General features: G+C 43.2%; 1 protein-coding gene across 1 annotated transcript in view; it reads right to left on the reverse strand.

Annotated features, from left to right (window-relative positions):
- The window catches only part of LOC107377647 (glutamate receptor ionotropic, kainate 2), a 117,250-nt gene that overhangs the window by 75,737 nt on the left and 15,014 nt on the right, over positions 1 to 26,499 (reverse strand). The window contains 5 exon segments of the mRNA XM_015947400.3: positions 3,211 to 3,384; positions 4,792 to 4,845; positions 7,833 to 8,014; positions 10,467 to 10,724; positions 18,582 to 18,749. Of these exon segments, the coding sequence (XP_015802886.2) occupies positions 3,211 to 3,384; positions 4,792 to 4,845; positions 7,833 to 8,014; positions 10,467 to 10,724; positions 18,582 to 18,749 (836 nt within the window).

A 26,499-nucleotide genomic window follows, 5' to 3' on the forward strand; every position in this document is an offset into this window, starting at 1 on the left:
AGAACCTGAATATCAAAGGAAACCTGGATATCAAAAGCCAGTATCCCACAGGGCTGCAACTTTACGTCATCCATGAGAGTTTTCTAGGGAAAATGTCTCAAAGCCAAAGTGAAGATTTTTCATTTCATCTCATGAGTCACAAAGTCTCACATTGGTGTCAAAATAGGCAAGACAAATGTTCTCTCAAAATAGTCTTGAACTCTCATCCCCGTTCATGCCTAAATGTGGATAACAGCCGTGATCGTCTGGTCATTTGTAAAACTTTTAGCATTTTTTTTTGTATTTTCTAACAGTCTGGCCAGTGAGAGAGTGGGCTAAGGAGTGATGCGACTTTGTAGGGTGCTCTCACTTTTTCTTAGTTTCCTCTTTTTTAATAAAAAAAAACCCAAACTAAAATTCAGTCATCCTGCACCTCTTAAAAACCCAATTGCGAACTATCTTCTGGTCATTGGCACATGGTGTGTAACAAAAATAAACTGCACTAGTTCACTCTGAGCTCATCAGAGAAATCTGAACTCTGAGGTGCTGAGTGTGCTCCGGCTGCCAGCTCGCCTCGTCTGACGGCGGACTTCTCATGATGCGTTTGTGCCCGAGATAAAACTCGGCCTCACCCACGGCACAGAGTGTCACTGTGATTTTCCACTGCCCTGCGTTTACGCACGCCTTGTGATGTGAGAAAGCGTCGCGTGAACCTCAACAGTTGAAACATCCTCACCCATCCCATCACCCCTACCCTCCTGTCCTTCTCTTCTTCTCCTCCTTCATGTCATCAAAACTCCCTTTTGCCTGCAATCCCCCATCATCACCTCCTCCCCAACACATCTCAGTCAATCAATCCTTCATGAAATCACAAGGTGACATGTGCGGTGTTGTCCTGGCAACCATTGCTACACAACCGTTGCCTGGTCACCGAGCGCAAACAAGTTCAGTGCCCAGCGAGGCGTCTGTACTTCTCTGACTAAGAACAAGGCTTCCAGGAGAAGCAATAAAAGGCTAGATGGAGAGAGGAAGGGCTGGGAGGGGGGGGGGGGGGGGGGGGGGGGTCACACTCTGGCTGCTGCAGCCCACCCTCTATTTAATTTAATGGCACCATAAAAGAAGGATTCTGCCGACAAAAGTGCTGTAGCGTAAATATCAAGCGATCTGCGTGCTAAACAAAGACGTTTGAGCAACAGAGGAGTCAAAAATTTTCGTTTCAATTTGTGCTTCTTTAAAAAAAATACATCCAAGACACGTTTCAAATCACCTGCGGAACTGTTCCCCCACCGTGCATTTGTCATACCATTAACGCGACGGCACTTTTATGTTCACGTCGAGGTGTCTCTATTCACTCATTGCGCGGAAGCGTCTTAGGTGGGAGTGCTCGGAAGAATAAAAAGACACAAGACCCCCGCACTTATAAATAAACGGCTCTAATGAAGCACTTTATCACCCCGGTGTTTGGGCCCATTATTTATTATTGAGCAGTATTTCTAGACCACTGAGATATGTCAATACGGAGTGTGAGATCTGTCAAAATGATTCATGCGACGCTTATAAATCAGTTCAGAATTCAGCACTAATATCCATCAGTTTGCAGCGTAGGGGGAAAATAATCGCACTACTTGACTTTTATTTTATTTTATATGCGTTGTGATAATATATCTTCATGCATAATTTCCTTACTGATCTTTCTATATTTGTCTGCTGCACAGAAATAAGGGCCCTGGAGGGAGAAGTTACGTTAGGGTTATTTACAGCTAGTTTCCTGACAATACAGTGTTGTAGACTGAATCGTGTGAGATACATGTCACACAAAAACATATATTTCTTTGACAGAGTGTGCTCATTTCTGATCTAAGTAAGAGAATTAAGACCATGACTGATATGTGAATAGACACCATGTGCTGAGTCTATTTCAAAGGTTTTTCTGTAAGCCTTTCATGAAAAGATAGTTCTCATATTACACAGATTTCTCTTACTACACCCTAAATCTGCCAAGAAAAACAGAATGGATGGCTAAAAGGACGAAGGGAAAAAAGGTGTTTGTCTCAGAGGAAGGTGCTGCGAGGGAGGTGGAGTAAATTGACTGTTTACAACAACAGAGCCAGAGAGGGACCTTGAATGTCCATGACGAGCTCTGTTCCCTTTTTCACTTTCAAATCACCTTATTCCTGGGTTTTTCTGGATGCCATCTAAAAAGAAAAAAATATTATAAATAATAATAAGAAAAAAGAAAAAAACCAAGGCCATAATTTCCATCCAATTTGCTCCCTCCCTCTGCATGAACAGTGACAGATTGTCATATTTTGGCCATGCTCCCAGAGGAGAGTTGTGAGAGGCAGGAGGGCAGATAAACGGCTATTACCATTCACACTGGCTCATTACTGAGCATTTAGACCCAGGAGCACCAACTCTAAAGCTCCATGCAGAGGACATTTATGCTAGGCCTGTGCACACCCCAGGAACCCTGCAACACGGCGCTTGTGATTGACAACTGACATCCACACAATCTTTCTTTTTAAAAAGATTTTAAAAATGCATATTTTAAAACATGAAAGAGATTTTAAGACTGTTTTGAAGTGTGTTTCTGTGTAAAAGTTATAATTACTAATTTACTCAAAAGGATGGACTTGGTTTGGAGAAAGGGATTTTTCCATCCTGCTGATGAGCAGCAATTCAGACCAGTGAAAAGCAAAATGCATTGTTGTCTTCTTAAAACGATTCATAATCCTTTACTTCACATTACCACGGTACTTTTAGATATAAATAGGTACTTTTAGATATAAATATCATCATCATCAGCAAAAGGTTGCTTTTCTGGTGCGTCCAGGAAAAATACTAAAGTGATGTGGGTGAAACGATTCAAAAAACAACAATGTTCATGCTAAACTCTGTAAAAGTTAAAAAGAGTTAAATAATTTTTATGAAGGCAGCAACATATTCTGTGGTTGGGTCCATTCACATAAGCCGTGTTTCAGTTTGTTTATATGGTTTGAATATGCTCACATTTAAAGTGCTTTTAGAGAACTGCTGCTATCCTAAATTAGCTCCAATCTCTTAAATTCCATGGTAAAGAAAGAAAAAACGAAAGAAAGAAAGAAAGAAAGAAAGAAAGAAAGAAAGAAAGAAAGAAAGAAAGAAATGGAACTCCCAAAGCTTCCAAAGAACTAATTTACGAACATTTCAGCACAAGCAACATGATGTCAGGTAATAATAATGTTAGCCTACTGTCATGAATCCATCCAGTAAGCCCGAATCCGGTTTGGGGGGAGCCTGCAGTCGCTCCATTGACCACTTCTCGATGATCGATGACACCTGAGAGTTTTCTGTGTTGAGTATGCGGAACCCAGTCATGTTGACGCCACTGAAGCGATACGGTTCCATGTCGAGGGCAAAAAGGTCCTAGAGGCAGTAACGTCAAAAAATATTTAAAATTCATATATTTCACTTCTTAAAAACATCTAAAGTAATAAAAGATGTCAGCTGACGGGTGGCTGGAGCTCTGTGAGAGAGAGCAGAGCCATACAGTTGAAGGTACTTTATGCAGTATATTTTCATTATGTGGCAGTAGCTTTTGATTAAGGCAATACTTTCAAGGTTACAGGCAGGCGTTTGGTGAGCTGCCATCTATCATGTGGAAGTGAAAGGACAACCCAATTGTCCTGCATACAGCATGTCTGGAATCTAACCGGGCAGATGTCTCTGGGACGCAACGACACAGTTGAAAGAGCAACAGCAGGTGATGCCCACAAAACAGGGGTGCCATGGTCAATATTTGCTGTTCCGGAGGCAGCACGAATGAATGGGCACCAGTATACAGATGCCCGGGCCAGCAGAGGGGACCTTATTCTGCCAAATACTGGCCGTTGTCAAAGTAGGCATGTTTCCATCACAACAGGCAGCAGCATGCCACAGAATCACTGTCCTCTTTTCGTTTACAATGACATACCTGCTGTCATCCTCACCCCTTTCATCTAAAAGGCTGCCACATGTATGTGGATCCATTTTTTTAGATTTTGCTGGTAGGTTTTCTCCTTCCTTTCCTCCCAGATATTCCAGCTGTGCTCCAAACAACATAGTGCATTATTATAATTATTTTTTTTGTCAGAGCTATAATGGAACAAATGGGTGACAGTATCTCCTGCTCAGGGCTATTATCAGAGCTCTTCTGCTCTTAGGGCTTGGTGAGGATGTGCTGCTTCTCATCTGGAGCATAGCAGTGGGCCATCTTTGTAGTGGCTAGATCAAAGAGCTTTGGAGAACTTCAAATGGCAGCCAGAGTCAGAATAAAATACTTCCACCTGTTTTTGTCCCGTACAGTTGGGGTAACGGTCAGCCGGGGGGGGGGGGGGTTGGGGGGATTTAATATGTATAAAAAACTAATTCAAGTTAGATTTTTCACCGCTGAGTTTAGCATGCAGCTGACCAAGGGTGACTCGGCTTTTTCATCAGTTTGTGGCAGAGTTTCAAAACGATTCCCACACACGAGAAATAATGATAATGAAAAAAAGATCACTTAGATATTTTTCTTTTACTTGTTCAGAGTCTGAATTCTGTTCAATTTTAGTCCGAGAGTCGAAAATCTGCTATCAGACTCCCAGGCAGATGGATGAATTTTGTCTTGCAACAAACAACACAGATAAATGTTTGCACTCCGACAGCCGTGGAACAAACAGCATGCATTATCGAGTGGCAGCGAAGAGTAAAAACACGGGACGAAGAAAAAGGAATCCATCACTGCATTTTAGCCACAACACACAAATACAGAAAAGAGGACAAAAAGGGAGGAGAAAGGGCTGCTTTACTCACCAGGGTTGTAAAAATATAATGATAGTACTCAGTCATCATACCCATGGCCAAGGCCTGGAGGGAGAAACGAGCATCGGTCATAAAGTACATTTAAATGATAACATACAAATGAGAATATAATGTTACTGATTAGGATTAGTCATTCGGTTATTTAACAAATGGTAATGTCTTAACTCATCTAGAAACATAAGCAGATTTCCTATAATAATGATACTTATGAGAAATGAGTGTTTAAAAGTTTAGGTCAAATCTAAAGATATCTTTATTTGTGATTACGTGCAATAGTTTACGATCATATACAATTCGCAAACCTCGTATATATTTGCACTATTTGTGTTTGAGTTTATTTGTGAAACAGAGTTTTTGCCTTTTTTTGATTTTAGCTAAGGTGGCCATCTTGGATTATGTTGACTTTTTAGCAAATATTGTCCTTTTACACATTACGTCACACTATTCATGGGAACGCCTCGTTCTCCATGGCAGACATCAAAGGAAATATTCACGATCATTTAAATGAGCCTACATTAAGCTAGTCAAAAACAAGCTTCCTTTTGCTTCTCATTTGTTAATTTCACAGTGAAATGGCGATAGCCTAGTATGCTGCATGGCCAGACAAGTACGTAAACCCAACTTGTTTATATATTGACTAACTTTGATGGACACAGAAGACACGGGTGGACAACATCTGTCCATCAAACAGACTAGCAGCCCTCAAAGTATTTTCAGATTAGCAGCAAACACGCTTTAGCAGGTAAGAGTAATGTTTGTATGAGTGGGATGAACCTGAAATGACAAATGTGATAATGTTTATATTATTTAGCATTGATAATCCTATATTTCACTATGAAGAACGTACATTTCTGTCTACCACAGAGATTTTCTAGATTTTAACGATAATGTTCCAACGTAGAACTACGTATGACGTTATAATTCAGCCGATAACCTTTGTCGATACGGCAAAGTCGGCGACTTAATCTAATCAGTGAACACAGCAGCGAGAAGAAATTAAGAGTTGGTTTCTATGCTAGCTAGCTCAAACTTTTGTGAACACTGCTCTCAATGAGCCCCACCTGGGCTTGAACTAGTAGAAATCAGTCTAAACTGGTAAAAAAAAAACCTCAGACATCAGTTTTGCCCTACGTTCAATAACTCACTGTTGGCATCCACCGTGGTGAACACTTGTGATCAGGTAACTTAGGTGCACAGGGTCAGAACATCACATGATTATTGTATGAGAATTTATGTAAAATCCACCAAGTGGTTCATGGCAACTAAAGTTCTGAGTGAAGATGTTTACTCTCAACTAGCACTCATCAAAATGTAGCTTAATAGTTTGTAAAACTAAACTTTAAACTTTAAGCTAGAGCCTAGCATCCTACTTGACACCACTCTGCAACACTTAATAGTTTAGTGGAGCAGGTAGGTGCTCTATAGGGGGAGCTCTTTACCTGCATTACGGCTGTTAGCTGTTATGCTAGCAGTTAGCTTTTTTCGGTTTGCCAATCATCAATAAAAAGCACAAGAAAAAGAAAACGAAGAAGTTCGCTTTATCTGTTGGCATCATGGCGGAGCCTGGAATTAAAAGTAAGAGAGTAATGTCTTTGGAGGTGAAGCAAATTGCTAAAACCAGAGTGAACATCGGCGTGGCCCACACTAGTTTTAGGGAGCTAAAGGAGGCTACAGAATCATGGACTGATGGTGACCTGGCTTTGTTGCTACTGTACTTGTGAGCAATAATATTTCTTGTCCAACAGTGTGGATCTTTTTATTTATTTATATATATATTTTTTATTAGTTGGCTCATGTTAGTGTTAGCTCGTTGCTAGCGCTAGCTACAGCAGGCTGCTGCAGGGTTATTAATGACAGCTTTAATTCCACTTTCAACCAGTAGGGCAGAGGAGATGGAAACTGCTCAGTGTTACTTTGAATCCAACCATTATTCTCTGAAAGTTTCATTAAAATTTTTAACTACTTTTCCTAATAGTAAAACCTACACACAGGCTAAATTATCACCCACCCTTTATCTTTCAGCACCCAGGGCTAAAATTCTTGCATGCAGACAAAAAGGAGGCTTGAAATCTACCAGCCAAACTCTTCTAAAAGCTTAAACCACACATCCTCCTTACAGTTTTTGCTGTTTTCACATTTTGTGTGAAAAATATCCTTTTTAAAAAGCATTTTAAAGTCGATACTTTTCACACGAAACGTGTCGTTCGCACCGATATAAACGTGTCCATTTCACAGCTCCTTCTCTTTATGCAAATATGCAAAATACCTTCCAAATTCATTTTTTTTTCTTTTAGCAAACACTCTGAAAATAAGTTTTAATGTCCAAAACCCAGTCACTAATCATGAAAATACAAATTTACAAAGACTTTCTGTGTTTGGTCATTTTCTGCACTTGCTTACAATTGAAAAATATCTTGAAAATTGTTAATTTCTTGCTATCCTACGGGTTCTTTTGGGGCTTTTGGATGTGGATGGCCAAACAAATGACAAAAACAACTTCCATTTTTAGTCTCGATCCAGCTTCATGCCCACAGAAACATAAAGCCCTGTGAAGATATCCAACCGTGCAATTGCATTCTTCAGAGACGACCTCGCTTTAATAAGAAGCCCCACATTTGCCATAACTAATGTGCTTCTGTTAAATGAACTCAACATGTCTGCGAGCAGAGTTGCACTTTCTAATTAAAAAAAAACTTTATTGTGCAATTGAGAGCATCCACTGAGATTGGTCAGTAGTCAAAATCTAATATTCCTCAAAGAGATTACAGCCGCGCCGAGCTGAGAGAAGGTATCTAAATGATTTGAATCGGTGCTTAACAAGAGAAAGAGTAATAAACTGAGAGCACATGAGCTTATTGTTTCAGTATTTATACATAATGAATGAACTATCAGCATCCAGTGAACGACTCGCTTCTTTTAGCGAGCACTATTTTTGTCATTGATGATCATCGACTGAGTGTTTGTAAAAAGTCCACGTCTTTATTTCTGCACCGATTCGTGGGAACCTTGACCGCTCATAAAGGTGGCTCCACCTGCTTCAGGATCCAGGCAGCCATCTCGTGTCCACAATCAAAGATGACGTGAAACTCCTTCGCCTTCTTCATCTCCTTCAAAAGTGGCTTGGCATCCTTGGTCTCTGTGGGCAGCTGTCGAATCTTCAAACGGATGTTGTATCGCGACGGCGCCTTGATCAGCTCCTGCAGTCGAATGAGACCTGTGGACAAAGAGGATGCACATAGCGTGAAAGAGAGGAATTTTTAAAGAAAGATGGAGCAACACTGTCTGTTTGATCTGTCGCCATTTTGAAGTATCTCGGATTCTGAGGGTGCCATAAAAGAAAAAAAAATCCAACTGGAATTAGGTCTTCTCAGCAGAAAAAGGCTCATATGCATGCCTTTCTAATCCACACTCTATTGATCCTCCTACACATGCTTGGCAAGCAAACAGACTGCTTCAGACCCATCAAGCGAACGTTCCACAGAGCCAGCACACTGCACTCCTTTAAACCAAAAGCACAAAACAGACAGAGCCTCGATCTGCGCCCTCCCACATTAACTTCCAATCTGACAGAGGCTCCCAAAATGTTGATTCGCTCTTGTGTTCCACGACACCACACAGAAACACTGAATAGGTTCAATTTTGTCCTGATGGAAAGCCGTGGTCCATTCTGCCTCTTCTGTCTTTCCACACACACTTCAGATGTGTTCTGATGAGAGCCGCTCTGTTTGCCCAGCTTGTACTTTCCCCCCCCGGGGGGAGCCCGACGCCGCCGTCGCATATTCAGCTCCAATCTTCACCTTTCATTTCTCGACCACACGCTCAGGTAGAAAGCTCTCCAGGAGATACTGTGATGAGATTACAATGAGTTTCTCCCTCGGTGAAGGACTTCAGAGTCCAGGGATGAAAGGGGCTGGATTGATGGGAGAGATGATTACTTGTCATGGGTTTAAAAATGGATGGAGCAGAAAGGGTAGTTTGAGAAAGAACTGGAGAGAGAGATGGGATTTTTTTCTTCTTTTTTTATGGAACCACTTTAAGATAGCTCAGCCGATTTTTTTTATTTTGAAACGGAGTGCTGTGTGAGCGGTTTAATGGTCTCGCTGTAAGCGGGGCTGGGTCTCCCTGAGGCCTGCAGAAAAATTGGTGTGAAATAGATACATGCAGGTCTGGCTGTGAAACCAACTACAATAGGGTGGGATTCTGAACCTCTGAGATCTGTCCCCCGGTAATCCCTATAGATCCCCACTCTGGGGCATGTCTGCCTCTCCTGGTTTTTGTTCATGCCGACACTTTGGGAGGTGTTAAGCAAGAAAAAAAAATCTGTCAAGGGAGCTCAACGTTTGGGAAACACTGTCAGTGTAGATGTTTGTGAGCTCTGGCTAATGCCTTTAGACTTTCCCCCTGGATCTTCTAACGGCTGTGTGTGAATATTTTATCCCCTCCGATAGTTTTTCCTGCCAGACGTCAGATAGGCTCCAATCAGCAGCGCGGGGCCCTGGAGCATGACGTTGTGTGATTACAGCCTGAGACTGGATGGAAGTGAAGCAAGGGTGTGTGTGTGTGTGTGTGTGTGGCGGTGGGGGGTAGCGGGAGCAACGCGGCTATGCAGCTGTCACACTTTTACTTTAGGTGTCTTACAGCTAAAGAAAAAGACCAAGAAATAAGCAAACCTTCACATGGGGGAGGTCTGCACGGCGCCCGGATGAGAGGGAAAGGCAGGAGGTCATCTATTGGCATCTTGCTGGGACAATTTGAGGGCGATTGAGGGTGTTAACGTATCGAGCTCGGGGCGAGGAAGTGGAGAGAGGTCAAAGAGATGAGTCAGAATAATGTGGCAAGTGGGATGAGCCACCAGGTCATAATCTGAGGTCAGATTGGTGCGAGGAATCTGGAGGATGGGCTGTTTACTGAAATGTATGTCACAAAAGTGCATCTAGGGATCCCGGAGGTACAACAATAGCAGTTATGAGCCACGAAAAGAACAGAAATAAAGGAGTTTGGAAAAATTGGATGATCTGGATTAAATCCATTAGAAATCCAGTTGCATTTAGTTGTCAGCTGCATTAGACCAAGCAGCTAATAAGCCCCAGATAAGTACTGAAATTTTGTCATCCTCCCCAGAGTGATTGCGTTTTCCTTCAAGAGAACATCTCTGCACTCCAGCTAAAACACAACTCGCCTTTTAAAACGTGGATTACGAGCCACTCGTCAAAGTTACAGGAGAGACAAAGTGGCTGGCAGACACATTTGATAGCCACCCTCAGAGATCAAGTGTCCATGCGTGTTGTTAATGGCTGTTGTCAGCCCCCACACATATATCACTCTTCTACTTTGCATTAATCCAAAGAGGCACCGGGTCATTCTGGGCAATGTGGTTTTATTTATTTATTTTTTCTGCTGTGCTGTTGCTCACTCTCCTGGAAGACAGACACGGGCAGCACCTGGAGGACTGAGACAGAACAGTAAGCTATTGATTTCTGAATTAACTTGACAGGTTACAAAGCGCCCACTGAACTCTGAGGGGCAGCGCCACATTTGTGTAGTTTACCTGGTACCTTTTATTTATTTAAGATATTTTTTTTGCACTGAAGAAAGTGTGAAAACGGTCACATTCATCATCACAGAAAGCAGAGGGAGGCAAGGACAGACATGGACTGTACCTGTACCTGTGCTGTCGTCATAGACCACAGTGACTGTTTTCCATTTGAAGAAGTGCACCAGGTCCAGGATGGCTCTGCTGAGGGAGGAGAAGTCGGGGTACAGGCTGACGTAGTACGAGTCCTTGTTGTCGGACACTTGATGCTTCCATTTGGTCTGGATGTGGGGCACTCCCAGAGCGTTGCAGATGGACTGGACTGCATTCGCAGAGGAGCTGTGCGACGGGCCAAAGATGGCTGCCACGCCGAGAGAAAGCTGGTCACATGCTGGAATAAGAAGCAGGGACATCATTGACTTGGCTTTCACTTGCTCCAGGGCTTTGGTTTATTTTGCTGGCACACTTTTCAGCCACAACAGAAAAAAAATAACTGTTTGTAGAAATGATCTCTACTATGAGTCATAGAGCGGGTTGTCCAGTGATCGGAAAGTCAATCAATTAATCAAAGCTTTATTTATAAAGCGCCTTCCGCGACCCTGTCGGGAAGCACAAGGCGCTGAACATGGTACATGAGAAAAGTGAAACATGATGAATAAACTGAAAATAAAAGCAATGCAAATAGTGCAAAAAAGGTAAAACATTAAAGTAGAAGACAAATGGGTAAAACAAGGGACAAAGAGACCAATGAAAACAAGGAAATGAAATCAACATAAAAGAGGGCCAAATTCAAACACGTTCAGGGAACGCCAAGCGCAGGAGGTGGGTTTTTAGGTGACTCTTAAAGACTAGCAGAGATGGGGACAGCCTAACTGAGGGTGGCAACTGGTGCCAGAGTGATGGGGCTAGGACTGAGAAAGCCCGGTCCCAGCGAGTACGACACCTAGAACAAAGGACAGCAAGCAGGCCTTGATCAGAGGAGCACAGAGCGCGTGATGGGGAATGTCTGTTCAGGAGTGTGGCTAGATAGGGGGTAGCACTACCCTGGAAGAAATTGTAAACAAAGATGAGGAGTTTACAGTGTGAACGATAACAGACCGGAAGCCAGAGCAGGGAGGCCAGAACTGGACTGATGTGGTCCCGTTTCCTGGTCCCAGTAAGGAACCTGGCTGCGCTGTTCTGCAAAACCTGTAGGTGACACAGTGAGTGCGTTTACATGCAGCCAGTAACTCTTTTAAAACCCGAATATTCACAATAACCCAGTTCCGCAGGTCCATGTAAACACCGCCAAAAACCCAGATATGCTCATAACTGGGTTTTTAAAAACCCGGTTACTACACCTGGGGTAACCCTTTTCTAACCCGAATATTTGGTCATGTAAACGCATATCGGGATATCCCCATCCCAGCGTGTGTTCTGCGCATGCTCTGTTCGCAAGGAATCTTGGTCTTTTGAGTAGCGAGACATCTTGTGTGCGCCAGAACACCGGAAGTAAACAACAAGTTGGGAGCAACATGGCGAGTCGCGGCACAGCACCACACTTTTGGAGTGACGAGGAAACCTGTCTTCACCGGTCTGGTGAAAAGTATGAACATTATGTCTTTTGTTGACGGCCGAAATTACAGACACAGCGAAATATGACGCACATTGCGTCTTGACGTAGTCCATACGTCCTGACGCTACCCCAACGTCCGCATTTAAATCGGGTTATGCAAGTTAGGGGTAACTCTTTCTATTTATGCTTGTAAACGGGTTATTCTGATCAACTCAGAAACCCGAATACCGACCTTAACCTGATCATAGCCCGGATATTGGCTGCATGTAAACGTAGTCAGTGGTGACTGACACAACCCTGCATATAGAGAGTTGCAGTAATCAAGCCTAGAAAGTACAAAAGCATGGAGTACCCGCTCCAGGTGGGCTGTCGACAGCATATGCTTGATTTTTGCAAGGCGTCTCAGATGAAAGAAACTGGACCGGATCACAGAGTTGATGTGAGCATCAAATTTAAGTCCAGCGTCAATTTTCACCCCCAAACTGGTGACAAATGGTTTTGAGTAGGGAGAAAGAGGATCAAGAGCAACATAACGACACACAGCCCTGCTACTGGGGTGAAAAACAATGAGCTCTGTCTTTCCCTCATTCAGATGCAGATAGTTGGCCATTAGCCAAGACTTTACCTCGTTAAGACAGGACACAAAGGACTGGATAGAGAGACCTTTCTCTTGACACAATGGAGAGTAAATCTGGCAATCGTCAGCATAGAGATGGAACGCTAGGCCATGTTTACGAAAGACTGACCCCCAGAGGAAGCAGATAAATTGCAAACAAAAGAGGACCAAGGATCGATCCCTGTGGGACCCCTGAGCGGAGCCCCTCCCAAGAAGAAAAAACATCACCCAGTTTAAGACAGAAGGTCCTGTTGTGGAGACACGATCTAAACCAATCCGGAGCAGACCCTTTGACCCCAACCCATCGTTCTAAGCGATCAAGTAGAATCGCGTGGTCAACCGTATCAAAAGCTGCCATCAGATCTATCAACAAAAGCACCACAGATGTACCCTGATCTAGTGATAGATAGATATCATTTAGGACCCTCAGTAGAGCCGACTCTGTGCTATGGCCAGACCTGAACCCTGATTGGAAAACCTCAAACAGATCTGAGTCAGCTAAATTTGAGAACAGCTGCTGATAAACGACTTTCTCAAGCAGTTTCGATGTAAAAGGCAGGGTAGAGATAGGCCTGTAATTTTCGATCACAGAGGCGTCAGCACCAGGTTTCTTCAGGGTCGGCCGAACAACTGCTGCTTTCAAAGCAGCTGGGACCACACCTGTGCTGAGGCTCCCATTGATAATCTGACCAAGTGGTGGGCCAAGACACGGAAAGGCAGCCTTCCAGAGACAAGGCGGCAGAACATCAAGTGGAGAGCTTCTACCTTGCAACAAGCTTATTCCGCTCAGAATAAGAAACAGTATTGAGGGAGCTCAGGGTGGGTGGTGATGAAGGAACTGGAACAGGGTCAATAGAGTTACCAGAAATAGCTGCTCTAGTGCCCGATACTTTATGAACAAAGAATTAGTGAAAATCTTCAGAGTTTCCAGCAGCTGTAGGAGACATGAAGCTAGGCTCCTGATACACCAGAACAGAGTTCAGCGTTTTGAAGAGAATCTTGGGATTCTTAGAGTTTGCTTCGATGATGTCTGCAAAATAGGCAACCCTCACTGCATCCTGATAAGCAACTAGAGATGCTCTGAACAACTCACGCGAGACCTGTAGGCCATCCTTTTTCTACTTTCTCTCAGAGGTCTACACGCCCGCCTACAAGCCCGTGTGACAACAGAGAGCCAAGGCTCCCTCCTAGGCCTAGACTTACAAAGCTTGAGAGGGGCAACCACGTCCAGGACCTAATTACTAAGTAAATCAAAGTGTTGTGAATAGTGATCAGTGTTAGATGGATCTGGGTTAAAGGTCTCTAACCTTACAGACATAGAGTCCACAAACCTTGCAACAGTTTCTGCATCCAGGGCTCTGAACCTAGTAGCTGGAGCTTCACACACAGGGACAGGGCATGGCAACGTAACATCACTGAGTATTGGAGAGTGGTCAGAGAACACAGGAGGCAAAGTCACAAGGTTCATGGCAGGGAGACCAAAAGAGATAACCAGATCCAGGGCGTGACCCATGGCATGAGTTGGGGATGATACCCATTGAGTTAAATTGAATGAATCTAGCAAATAAAAAAAAACCTTTAGCAAGCACATTGTCAGGACAGCAGATATGGATGTTAAAATCACCCAAAAATAGGACATAGTCATATTTTAGGATGCAGTCTGCCACAAGATCATAGAAATCATTAAGGAAGTTAGAGTCAGTCTTTGGAGGGCGATAAATCAGCACGACGAGCAGGCGGGGGGAGATGCACAGTTCAAATAGGCACAGTTCAAAGGAAGAAAATGACATGGTGGGTGTAAGCTGTTTACAAGGAAAGCTGGATTTCAAAACAACAACCAGCCCACCACCTCTGCCCCGCGATCTAGGGATATTAAAACAGCAGCAGCCAGGTGGCACCAGCTCCAGCAGGGCGCTTGAGTCACCAAACGGGATCTAGGACTCACAGATGCACTGAAAACTCAAGTCATGTCCATCCATCCATCCATCCATCCATCCATCCATCCATCCATTTTCATCTGCTTATCCGGAGTCGGGGCTTATCCGGAGTCGGGTCGCGGGGGCAGTAGCCTAAGGCGAGAGGCCCAGACTTCCCTCTCCCCAGCCATTTGGGCCAGCTCCTCCGGGGGAATCCCAAGGTGTTCCCTGGCCAGGTGAGAGACATAGTGCCTCCACCGTGTCCTGGGTCTACCTTTAGGCCTCCTCCCGGTTGGATGTGCCCAGAAAACCTCACCAGGGAGGCGTCCAGGAGGCATCCTGACCAGATGCCCGAGCCACATCAACTGGCTCCTCTCGATGTATAGGAGCAGCGGGTCTACTCCGAGCCCCTCCCAAATGACCGAGCTTTTCACCTTATCTCTAAGGGAGAGCCCAGCCACTCTTCAGAGAAAACTCATTTCGGCCGCTTGTATCTGTGATCTTGTTCTTACAGTCACTACCCAAAGCTCATGACCATAGGTGAGGGTAGGAACGTAGATCGACCGGTAAATCAAGAGCTTCACCTTCTGACTCAGCTCTCTCTTCACCACGACAGACCGGTACAACGCCCGCATCACTGTAGATGCAGCACCAATCCTCCTATCAATCTCACGCTCCAGTTTTCCCTCACTCGTGAACAAGACCCCAAGATACCTAAACTCCTCCACTTGGGGCAGGACCTCATCCCTGCCCACATGAGCGTTAAAGTCCCCCAGCAGTACGAGGGAGTCGCCGGACGGAGCACTTTCCAGCTCCCCTTCCAAGGTCTCCAAAAACAGTGGGTAGTCTGAACTGTAGTTTGGTGCATAAGCACAGACCACAGTCAGAACCCGTCCCCCACACGTAGGCGGAGGGAGGCTACCCTCTCATTCACTGGGGTAAACCCCAACCTACAGGCACCAAGATGGGGGCAACTAGTATGCCCACCCCTGCTCAGCGCCTCTCAGTGGGAGCAACTCCAGAGTGGTAGAAAGTCCAACCCCTCTCAAGGAAACTGGTTCCAGAGCCAGAGCCATGCGTTGAGGTGAGTCCGACTATATCTAGTCGGAACCTCTCAGCCTCACACACCAACTCAGGCTCCTTCCCCACCAGAGAGGTGACATTCCATGTGCCAAGAGCCAGCTTCTGAAGGCGAGGATCAGACCACCAAGGTCCCCGCCCTTGATTACCACCCGTCACACACTGCACCCGACCCCTTTGGTCCCTCCCACAAATGGTGAGCCCATGGGAAGGGGGACCCACGTTTCCTCTTCGTGCTGTGCCCAGCCGGGCGCCACGAGTGAAAGCCAGGCCACCAGGTGCTCGCCAGCGTGCCCCACCTCCAGAGGGGGGCCCCGGTGACCCACGTCCGGGCGAAGGAACACGGTTCCCATTTATATAATTCATCATAAGAGGTCTTTGGGCTTCTCTTTGTCTGATTCCTCACCTCAAGTCATGTTGAATAAAAAAGTCCCGAAGATTAAAAGTTTTGTTCTGCACAGACCTGGCATTGACCAGACCGGGGCCGCAGCACCGGGATCAACCACGGGCACCATCTCCTCCAACTCTGAGCCCGTAACTGAGCGTAGATTCTCCCAGCAAACCCCACTCTGGTGAGGTTCTCGAGCCGATTGGCCGTGGCGCGGTGCCAGCTCACCCTCAAAGCCGGCCAAGTTCACAAGGCACGGTGCATAGTAGACCATCAGATGTCTCGGAACCACCGGGTCACAAGCTGGCCAAATCGGACCAGCCGCTTCTTCAGAGATCCAGGAAGTCCAGCCTGACGTCTCACGTGCTGGCTATCTCACTTTTCCCGTCTTCTACAATGCTTGCTTCTCGAGCTGGGGTGGACAGAGGGCCGACACATCACAGCTTGGGGGAGAGAGCACACGGGCAGTCCAAACAGCAATGCCATCTGTGAGGTTCCTAGCACCCAGCGCCTGCTACATCAACAGGAGGACAAAGCCTCAGCAGCGCAGCTCGATCAGGTTGCAGGTTGATCCCGGTTCTGGACAGAGAATGCTGCTTTTGTGTCCTTGGGCAAGACACTTCACCCACCTTGCCTGCTGGTGGTGGTTGGAAGGACTAGTGGCACCTGTGCTAGGCAGCCTCGCATCTGTCAGTGCACCCCAGGGCAGCTGTGGCTACATCATAGCTCACCACCACCAGTGTGTGAATGGATGAATGGGTCATTTATCACGTCGCCTAAAAACACACCTCCTCTGCTTGGCGTTTCCGGAACATGTTTGATTTTGGCCCTCTTTTATGTTGAATTCATTTCACAGTTTTCATTGGTTCACTCTATCCATTGTTTTACACATTTGTCCTGTACCAGAATGTTTCACCTTTTTTGTAATTTGTATTTTGTAATTTTAATTGCTTTTATTTTTGATTTATTCAATATATTTACCTTCTACTGTACCATGTTCAGCGTCTTGGGCTTCCTGACAGGGTTGCGGAAGGCGCTTTATAAATAAAGCTTTGATTGATTGATTGATTGATTGATGTCATGTTTGTGTTAATGAAAAAAAAGCTGATGTTGTTTTGAGATTAAAGGCTAAATGTCTATACATACATACATATATATATATATATATGTATGTATATATCTATATTTTTTTACAAACGTTTAACCATTTCTAGAATAAAGTTTTGAAAAAGAAAGATGAAAAAACACAACAAATTAGGTTATAACAACAACAACAACAACAACAACAACAACAATAATAATAATAATAATAATAATAATAATTATTATTATTTAATTTTTTATTTGTATGTAGCAAATTACAAACATTTATTAAATAGGAGGTTCAGTCTTTTGGCTGAACTTTCTTCAATCCTTCACAATAAAAGTCTAAAACATACAATAACCTAAAACATCTGAAGCTCATAAAGATAGTTTATTATCACTATTAGCTGGTAAATTTATTTTAGGGGTATGTTTGCATGTTTGGAACTCTTATTCTGAAGGGTTAAAGTGTGTTCTCTGAGTTCAGTAGTGGATGCTAAAGTTTTATTTATTTTTTTAATTTTAACATTTTTTTCTTTAATCTCAGAGTTTCTTCTTAGTTTTTCATCCATACAAATACATTATAGTGTTTTTGCTGCTGCCAGTATTAAGTCCTTAAATTAGGATTCTTTCTCCATTTAGCCGAATACATTCAGACCTGATGCAACATGGCTCCTTCTTTGAAGCCTGAAGCAAATCAATATTATCAGTATTTTATTCTTTTAGGTTTATAACCAGAAGAATACAACTCAGTTTTGTCTCCAAAATAAATAATTTCATGCTTTTAATTTCTTAAAATTTAATAATTATGTTCAACATTTTGGTAGAGCCATCAACATTTCTTAATGAAGCAATGATTTAACTTTATTAAAAACATTTTAACAAAAATTAAATGAAAGTGAAACATAAAGATGAAGTAAACATATGTAAGATACTTTTATAGCCATTATGTCCTTTAATAGATGAAAAAAGGTGAAGATATAAGTAATAATCTATTTTCTAATTTGGACATGAAAAAATTAAGAAGCTGAAAAAAAGTCCTGAATAATTTTTTCATTTTCCACATTTCTGTATGTTTTAGACCCCCCCCCCCCCAAAAAAAAATGTACACGTACATTTTTTTTACCAGAAAAACACATTTTCTGAATCTAAATTGAGCAACTGATGTGCAAAAACAGTATGCTTTGAACATTTTGCATCACAAGACTGATTTATTATGTATTGCGCTGTGTGTGTCATAGACCGTTTATCCGGTAGTGAGCAATACAGCGCATACAGTACATATAGAGAATATGAACTAAATACAATGTGTTTTTAGGATTTAAAACTCCCAGCCTTTAAGTAATTGTGAGTTTAAACTTTTGCTTTTGTAATCAGTTATTGAGTCTGTCTTCATATTTACCAATATCCCAAAAATAAATGCATCTTGAAATTGCAGATGAGAGCCAGTCTTGGCAGTTGGAGGCATTTGTTGCATCAGATTTAAATGATGAACACAAAAGAAGGATGAACGAAAACTGCCTAAATGACTGTGAAAGAATATTTCACAGATATCTGATGAAATTGAAGTTCCGCTCGATGATTCCCTCCCTCCCACATCCCTCGCTCACCTTTCCGGGAAGCCTCGAAGCTGTCAAAGATGTTTATTCTCTGGATGTCATATGTCAGTGTGGTGTTCGGGAGCAATGTGCGGTTCCTGTTGATTGTGTTCAAGGCAAATTTAAAGGCTAGTTCCTCTGCTCCGGAGGGCCCGCTCTCGATGGATTCAAATATTCCCCCTGAGGATAAGAAAACAAAAGAAGATAAGTTGTTTTAGATGACTGTAACTGAAATAGATTCCTTTACAAAAGCCACTTTGGGGGAAAATAATCAATATGATGCAAGCAATTACAGCTGAAGGAGCGGGTATAATTTTATCTCCTTAAACTGATCATTGAGGCTATTGTGATGAATGCTCACCACTCAGTTTCACGTTGACACGAAACAGATTTTCACTGTGGAGAAGACATTTGGATCTCTGTTGATTTGCATTCTGTGGGGGTAGTCAAGTGTAATTATAGGCAATTAGTTGCACTGGGAGGTGAGTTCAGGGGCGGTTGCTTTCTTTAACTCCCTTGTTCAACTTGTGCAGAAGGGTTCACTCGATCACTTTGTCCAATTGAGTTCAATAATAATCAAATGAAAGGTGAGCAAATAAAGCCCGACTAGAAAGCAAAGAGTGTATAAACGCAGAGAGAGAGAGAGCGAGAGAGAGAGAGAGAGAGAGAGAGAGAGAGAGAGAGAGAGAGAGAGAGAGAGAGAGAGAGAGAGAGCTGCAAACTGTAACATTTTAGGAATAAATTTGATTAATCACAACAATAATTGTAATAACTGGAGAGGAGACAAAATGTTGCAGTTTTGTTGTACAACAACCAAAAATAAAGAAGGGCAGAAAGTTAAAATCCCTCTAGTCATCATCACACACTGGTGAAATTACATATCTGCATTTGACCCGCCCCCGTGGGGAGCGGTGAGCTGCAGCTGTGGCTGCGTTCGGGAACTCTTTGGTGGTTTAATCCCCGATCCAACCCCTTAATGTGACAGTGCGTATTTTTCCTGGCGATAGGGCACAGTAGATGCCTGAATCGTTGCCCGTTAGCAGTATTTTTGTGTTGGAGTAAGACCTTACCAATGGATACCCATTAGGGTCTAAAAGCCTTGGGGAGTGCAAACTTTAGCAAAATAACAACCACATCAGAGTCACTTTCATCACTGTCAACAAGTGAAGAGATAAATGTGTAAAACAACAATGAATGGCAGAAGTTTTGTAACCGTTTGTTACAAATCAGTAAATGCTTTTTGTTCTCATAGGCTCCTGTAGAAGGAAACATGGCATCTAATATGGTGTTGCCCAAAGACTTATGGGCTCGACACACGGGAGGCGACATCGCCTCTCCTCCATTCATTTTCAATGAGACATGCGCGACAAAGCGATAATCGCGGGTCTCTCTCCTACTAAGGGAAACGCGAAAAACGTGCGTGTGAAAGTTTGCACTCATGCATGTGTCGTGCACGTACGACCCAGCGACGCGATCCCAGAAAGTTGAAACATTTTCAACTTTTCATCGCTGTCGCTCGGACGAGCACCAATCAACGGAGGTTTCATTCACTGACCAATGAGCGGACAGGATGCTCCGCACATCTCCGAGCAAATATGGAGAAGTTGATTATTATTATGTTTTATATAGTAAATTCAGAAGTAAGATTTCACATAACTCTAGCAGCACCTTGTGAAACATTATATCTACCACTTTATTAACTCTGAACCGCTTAAATAACCTTAATTCCCTCCAACCTGACACAGCCAAGCAAAACAACGGAAGTTTCGATTTCGCCATGGAACAGAACGCGTAGACGGCTTTGCCACTGGCCGCTGCCGCAGATCGCCTCCCGTGTGACAGGTCATAAAAGCGACAGCGACAAATTTCGCTGATCGCGGTCGTTTGTCGCCTCCCGTGTGTCGAGCCCATTAGACTCACTCCCATGAATTTTAGACCAGATTTTATGTTTGTATGTTACAAAGCCGCCAATATTTTTCAAGAACTGGGCATCGTTTCATTCATTTTCAACAATATTTTGATGGATATTTCCAGAAGTAAATGGTAAAAACGACACATTGTCCCCTTAAAGCCGAGTGTCGAGCAGGAAGGCTTTGGGTTCCATCCTGGTATGACCCTACCAGGATTTGAACCCCGATCTCCCAGTCTCTACCACATAGCCACTGAGAAGGTAGTTATGTAGCATAGAAAGTGAGCCACTAACAAACAGCTGCTGTGCAAAAATTATACATTTTATGAAACTAATTCTTGACAACTCTGACGTTGAAATATTTCTTTTATGTGGAAGATATAAAATGTTACATAAAACCTTCAGTTACACTTTGGAAGAGAAAATTCCAGCTGATCTTTATTGGAAGTCTATGGGAGATAATGTATTTTCTGCACTCTGGAGGCTTTTCTATATAGAAGTCAGAGATTAAATGAGGGAAAGAAGACAAAAATGGCTGTCTTGTGATGCATTATTAGCAAATATGTGAACCGATTTATTAAAACCTCTACTAAAAACTCTACATCGTTTCTACTTCGTGGGCATATCTTCAATTCCTTTATTTAAATAAGAATTTTTGTAAAAAGTGACGATAATATCGGATCTGATTTGATATTTCTTGTACTAAAAGGTCTTGGGAGAAAGAGAAAGTTTGTCTGCAAACGTTAAATAATTTATATTTTCATCAATGTAATGCTCTGGGGAAAATATTCCCAAAAATCATCAAAACTGTGACAGTTCAAATTGATTGACATGAATTTCAAATTAAATGCCTGTTTTCGTTTTAATCCCAAGACAAATAATTGTCACAAATCAAAACATTCAAAGCAGCGTTAAGGATAATCCCCCTTCCAGGAATTATGTGTGATTTTTTTTTTAGAAACTGGTAAAAGTGACAGTCTGACCCTATGATAGAAAATCCTAGGCAACGTTGATGTTTTATTAATTTTTGGCAAAGCCCTCCCCCCTACCCATAGAGACCCATACAATTTCAATAGAGCGTCACTCAGCAATAGCCAATAGCATTGGACATCAGCTTATGTACGGATGTACATTTTTGGCTGATTATCCATGGTCGGGTTGCAGGGGGAGTAGCCTAAGCAGGGAGGCCCAGACTTCCCACTCCCCAACCACATGGGTCAGCTCCCTCAGGGGATCCCTAAGGCATTCCCTGGCCAGCCCGAGAGACATAGTCCCTCCAATGTGTCCTGGGCCTTCCTTTAGGCCTTCTCCGGTTGGACGTGCTCGGCAAACCTCACCAGGGAAGCATCTAGGAGGCATCCTAACTAGATGCCCGAGTCACCTCAACTGGCTCCTCTCTCTTCTCTCTCTCTCTCTCTCTCTCTCTCTCTCTCTCTCTCTCTCTCTCTCTCTCTCTCTCTCTCTCTCTCATATATATATATATATGTATGTATATATATATATATATATATATATATATATATATATATATATATATATATATATATATATGTATGTATATATATAAATATATGCCAAGACTCACTGATGCGACTCACTGATCCACACCACCAGGATTTACAGCACTGATACAGGAATGTCTTTCAGACTTGAGAAGTGGGGTTGGATGATGACTGAGAAAAGGAAAGTAGTCCACACAGAAGGGGCCTCACTCCCAGAAGGAACAGTAGCAGACATTGAGGACAGCTACAAGTACTTTGGTATCCCACAAGCAAATGGCAACCTCAATAAGTCCGCAAGGAAAGGAGCCATAACCAAATATCTATAACAAATAAGGCAAGTCCTGAAAAGCCAGCTTAATGGCAAGAACAAGATCTGGGCAATGGACAACTACACCCTGCCAGTAATCAGATATCCTACTAGAATAATAAGCTGGACAAAGGAAGAAATGAAAACCACAAATGTTAATACAAGGAATAAAAGGGCATCACTTAAAGGGTGTAAACAACAGGCTTTGAGTTGAACAGCTAATGTCTTGATGTGAAAAAGAGGCAGATATTATAAGTTTTTGCTTCTTTCTGCTCCTTTTCATTTATGATTATTTGTGAACATGAATTGTTTTAATGTAACTTTTATTTGATTGATTGAATGAAATAAACAGAAACGAAACAAAACAAAAACTTTTAAAGAGGGTGTACTCATTTATGCTGAGCACTGTATTAACATGAATAAACACCTTAATGGCCAAATAATAATTGAGCGTCCAAGAACAAGAGGCGTTGCTTCCAGCGTTAATCACGGAAGTACGGAATGGGTAAGGTTCAATGCGACTAGATGGTGCCCTCTGACATAAGTCTACTGACTTCTGCTTTAAAGCATTCAGAGGGAGTATCAGGATTAGTACGTTCATCAACAACCTGACATATTCAGTCCCATATGTGTCTACTGCCCTCTGGTGGAGGATCAGCAGGTGGAAGGGGCCCAATTTATTTCTTTACTGTTACAAAGTTTTAGAACTACATAATGTGGTTGTTTACTGATTAGCATTAGCCAAAAATGTTTCCGATTAAGAGACTAGATTTGCAAGATTACTATTATTTTATCTTTTGAAGGTTTCTACCTGAGCGAGACGAACATTGCTGTCTGTGGGGACATTTCCTGCAATTTGTTCCAAATTTGTCTTCATAATATTTACCACCACAAAAGTCATCAAACACTATTTATGATAGTTACACTTTTTGATGCATAATTTGCAGTTTTTTGGTTTTTTCTTCCAAATTTGCCAACAGTGTGCCCATGAAAACTGACAAAACCTCTTAAAGTAACGAACAAAACAAAACACCAAAAGTCGGTTTTTCACAAACAGACTAAATAATTGCGGCAGCAAATGAAGGTGCTGTCAACATTAAACAGCCCCTCCTCCTAAACCTGTCAGTTGTTTGGGCTGAGCGAAGCTGATTAAAGCTCCAGATGTTCCGCGAACGTGATTTAGAGGCTTAAACAAAGGGAAGCCGGGTTTGAGCCAACTCACGTTCGATGAGCATCATTTCTTCATTATGTCAAAACTAACTCAGGTGAATTCATTAAGCAAACACCAAGAAATGAAAAGATTATTGCTTCTGCAATCTAATCTACACGATCTGTCTGGGAACGAAAACCCATTGATCACTTCATCTGGGCGTGCTCTCCAATCTGCAGGTCGCAATTCACTTCAAGTGTAGATCAGAGCGATGACTACGTGTTTTCTCAAACCGTCGTTTTTTTCATGCATCAGCTGAAACTATTGCTGAGTTTCCATCCCCGTGGAAACGAACAATGCATTTTAACTCTCCGCTCACATTCGAAATCTCAAGAAAGCTTTAAGCAACTCAAACTTAAAAGAGAATGTATGAGCTAAAGGGGAAGGGCGGAGGGGGGATGAAAGAGGGAGATCAGCTCAGAGAAATACTCTCAGGGAAGAGAGCAGAGTTCAGGAGTCCGTCTACGGCTCCCGTCCTCTCTCGGAGGCAGCGAGAGCGAGATTGACAACATCTAAACTTAGGAGTTTAAAGCCTGCTCATTGATTTAATTACATGGAGCAGGAGAAAAGTGAGATTGAAAGAAAAACGGGCAGAGAGGGAGACGGAGAGAGAGTGAGGTTGCAAGAGGAGGAAAGAGAGAGGGGAAGCAGTATTGTAATGGACATAGCTGCTATAAATAGCAGCTGGTCGTGGCGGGGAGTGATAGAAAATGTGTGCAGGAGGGCAAAGAAGATGTCATTAACCAATGGAAGTGAGATTTATCACTGTCACCAGAGTGCAGCCGTATATTAGGCTCTTTTACTCTATTTTATGGTGTTTTCATTTATAGATAGTCCAACAGTGTACAGTGTGCAAGAGGATGCTGCAGGGCAGGACGAGAGCTGTGGGCAAACTTTTAAAAGCACAGAAATACACATTTATGCTCCTGAATGAGGGATAATGATGTCATTCTCCTCCTCCCAAACAGCTAAAGGTGTTGCCGTTCATTTGATTTCAGCAAAATGGCACAGAACTACCCCCAAAAAGAAAGAATACAAGAAATCAATGTAAAATATGACAGAAACCGTGTATCTGACCTATTAAATATATCATGCCATCGCCACGGGGGAGACTTGGCTCTGCAGGCTTTTTCTACTGAATGTGAAACTAAGCATAATGGTATTAAATTATTCTCATTAGATTTCTTTGAAAGTGCGTGTAGCTAGAACATGGGCTTAATAGAAATCAGACACCTTTGAGACCGCAGTGGAGCCGGAACATCAGATCAGACAGGCTTCAGAAGGTAAATAATTAGTGGAATGAGTCAGGAATTATTAAAAGCATGCAAATCAAACAGGATCAGAAATGTGAGGAAGGAGAAGCAACTATTGCACAAATTCCTGATTTCACTCTTAAGAGAACACGGACCTCTATTGATTGCAGTGACTGATGAATGTGACACTTCCTCCCAAAGTGGATGTAACGTTCCTCGGAGAAGACTTGCTCCCATGTAGGGTTTCTGGAATATTCTGCTTGATTAAAGTCTAACAATACTACCGCTCTCATCTTCCTGTCCGTTCTCCTCTCAGTTGCTTTTGTGGCTGGTCTGATTGCAGGTGAGTGAGTTACGGCTGAGATAATCAGAGAGCGTGTGTGTGTGTGTGTGTGTGTGTGTGTGTGTTTGGTCCTGTGAATAGAGTCACCATCATTGGGGCTGGTGTGAGTTATGGTTCAACTGAAAGCTCTGAGTGAGTTATGAGCAGGATAATCACCCTGATGAGAAAACAGGCCAGCTGATCCTACGGTCTGTGTGTGTGTGTGTGTGTGTGTGTGTGTGTGTGTGTGTGTGTGTGTGTGTGTAACAGCAAAGCAAAGTGCATGGTCGTTTACTCCCCCTTTAAACATTTCTGTGAGTATTTATTTACAATAAAGCGTAAACGTGGTCTCTGACAGACTGTGATTTGATTCAACATTGCTTTCTGTGAGCTGAGATCCTTCGTCTCATGCCGCTCACGGACATTACCGACACGTGAACCTTAATCCGTATTCTGCGTAAAAAAAAGAAAAGAAAAATTCTTCTCTTCCAGTGCTTTTCTGAAAAGTGATTAAATCCAAGGCTGCGTTTCTGTGACTCCGGTGCTCCACCAGTCCTTTCACCGACAGCGGCTCCTTAAATGAAGGTGTTATTTACAAAACCAGGCTTTTCTACTCAAGGTAGCTCCATTCAAAGAGGGACGCCTGTCAGATGTGTTGCCATGGTGACCCGGCTATGCTATGGTGACGAAGCACTGGCAGTTTTGGAATCTGAGCAGCTCGTTGAAAGGGGGGGGGGGGGGGGGGGGGCATTGTTGTGACAATATGAAAGACTTGCCTCTTTGACTAATGGCCGGGAGTGCAGCTGCAGGATGGCGGTGGGCTTCTACGTTGGCTGCCATGGCAACCGGCGAGAAACCCCATTGCTAAGTCAAGTGGCTCAGGTATGAAGCTGAAGTTTCTCAGTTAGGCTCCGAGACCCCCACCCACCTCACTTCATTTGGACCTCATGGCCTGTTTCTGTCTGCCTCCATCTTTCAGCCAGCGAGGACCGGCGCTCCAAGCCAACAGGCAGCAGGCAAAAGTGATGGAGGCGCTCCATAAATATCGCTGAAATTCCCAATGGGAGTGCTCCCTGACATGTTTGGCGGTGAATGGGACATGATGCATGAAGGCCTGCGGAGAGTTGCCACCCCCCGGTCATTAATCTGATGCTCTCCCCTTGGTCGAACGGTAGAGTCACCTTTCTGGGCTGCACGGGGATACCAGCTCTCTCTCTCTCTCCCTCCCCAGGTAACGGAGCTATGCAGGACACTCACCTGCAGTCCGTCTCACATGTGATCCATAATAGTGTGCAAAAACCCAGAGCTCTATGGGTTAACTACGGGTCCGGAACCATTTTTCACCCTGTTTTAGTTTTTGAAGCATGACAGTTTCCATTTCAGTCAACTAATGAGTAAATAGAACTAAAAAGATGTATAAATATAAA

This window comes from Nothobranchius furzeri, chromosome 2 (assembly GCF_043380555.1).
Source record: "Nothobranchius furzeri strain GRZ-AD chromosome 2, NfurGRZ-RIMD1, whole genome shotgun sequence".
NCBI classification, from domain to species: domain Eukaryota; kingdom Metazoa; phylum Chordata; class Actinopteri; order Cyprinodontiformes; family Nothobranchiidae; genus Nothobranchius; species Nothobranchius furzeri.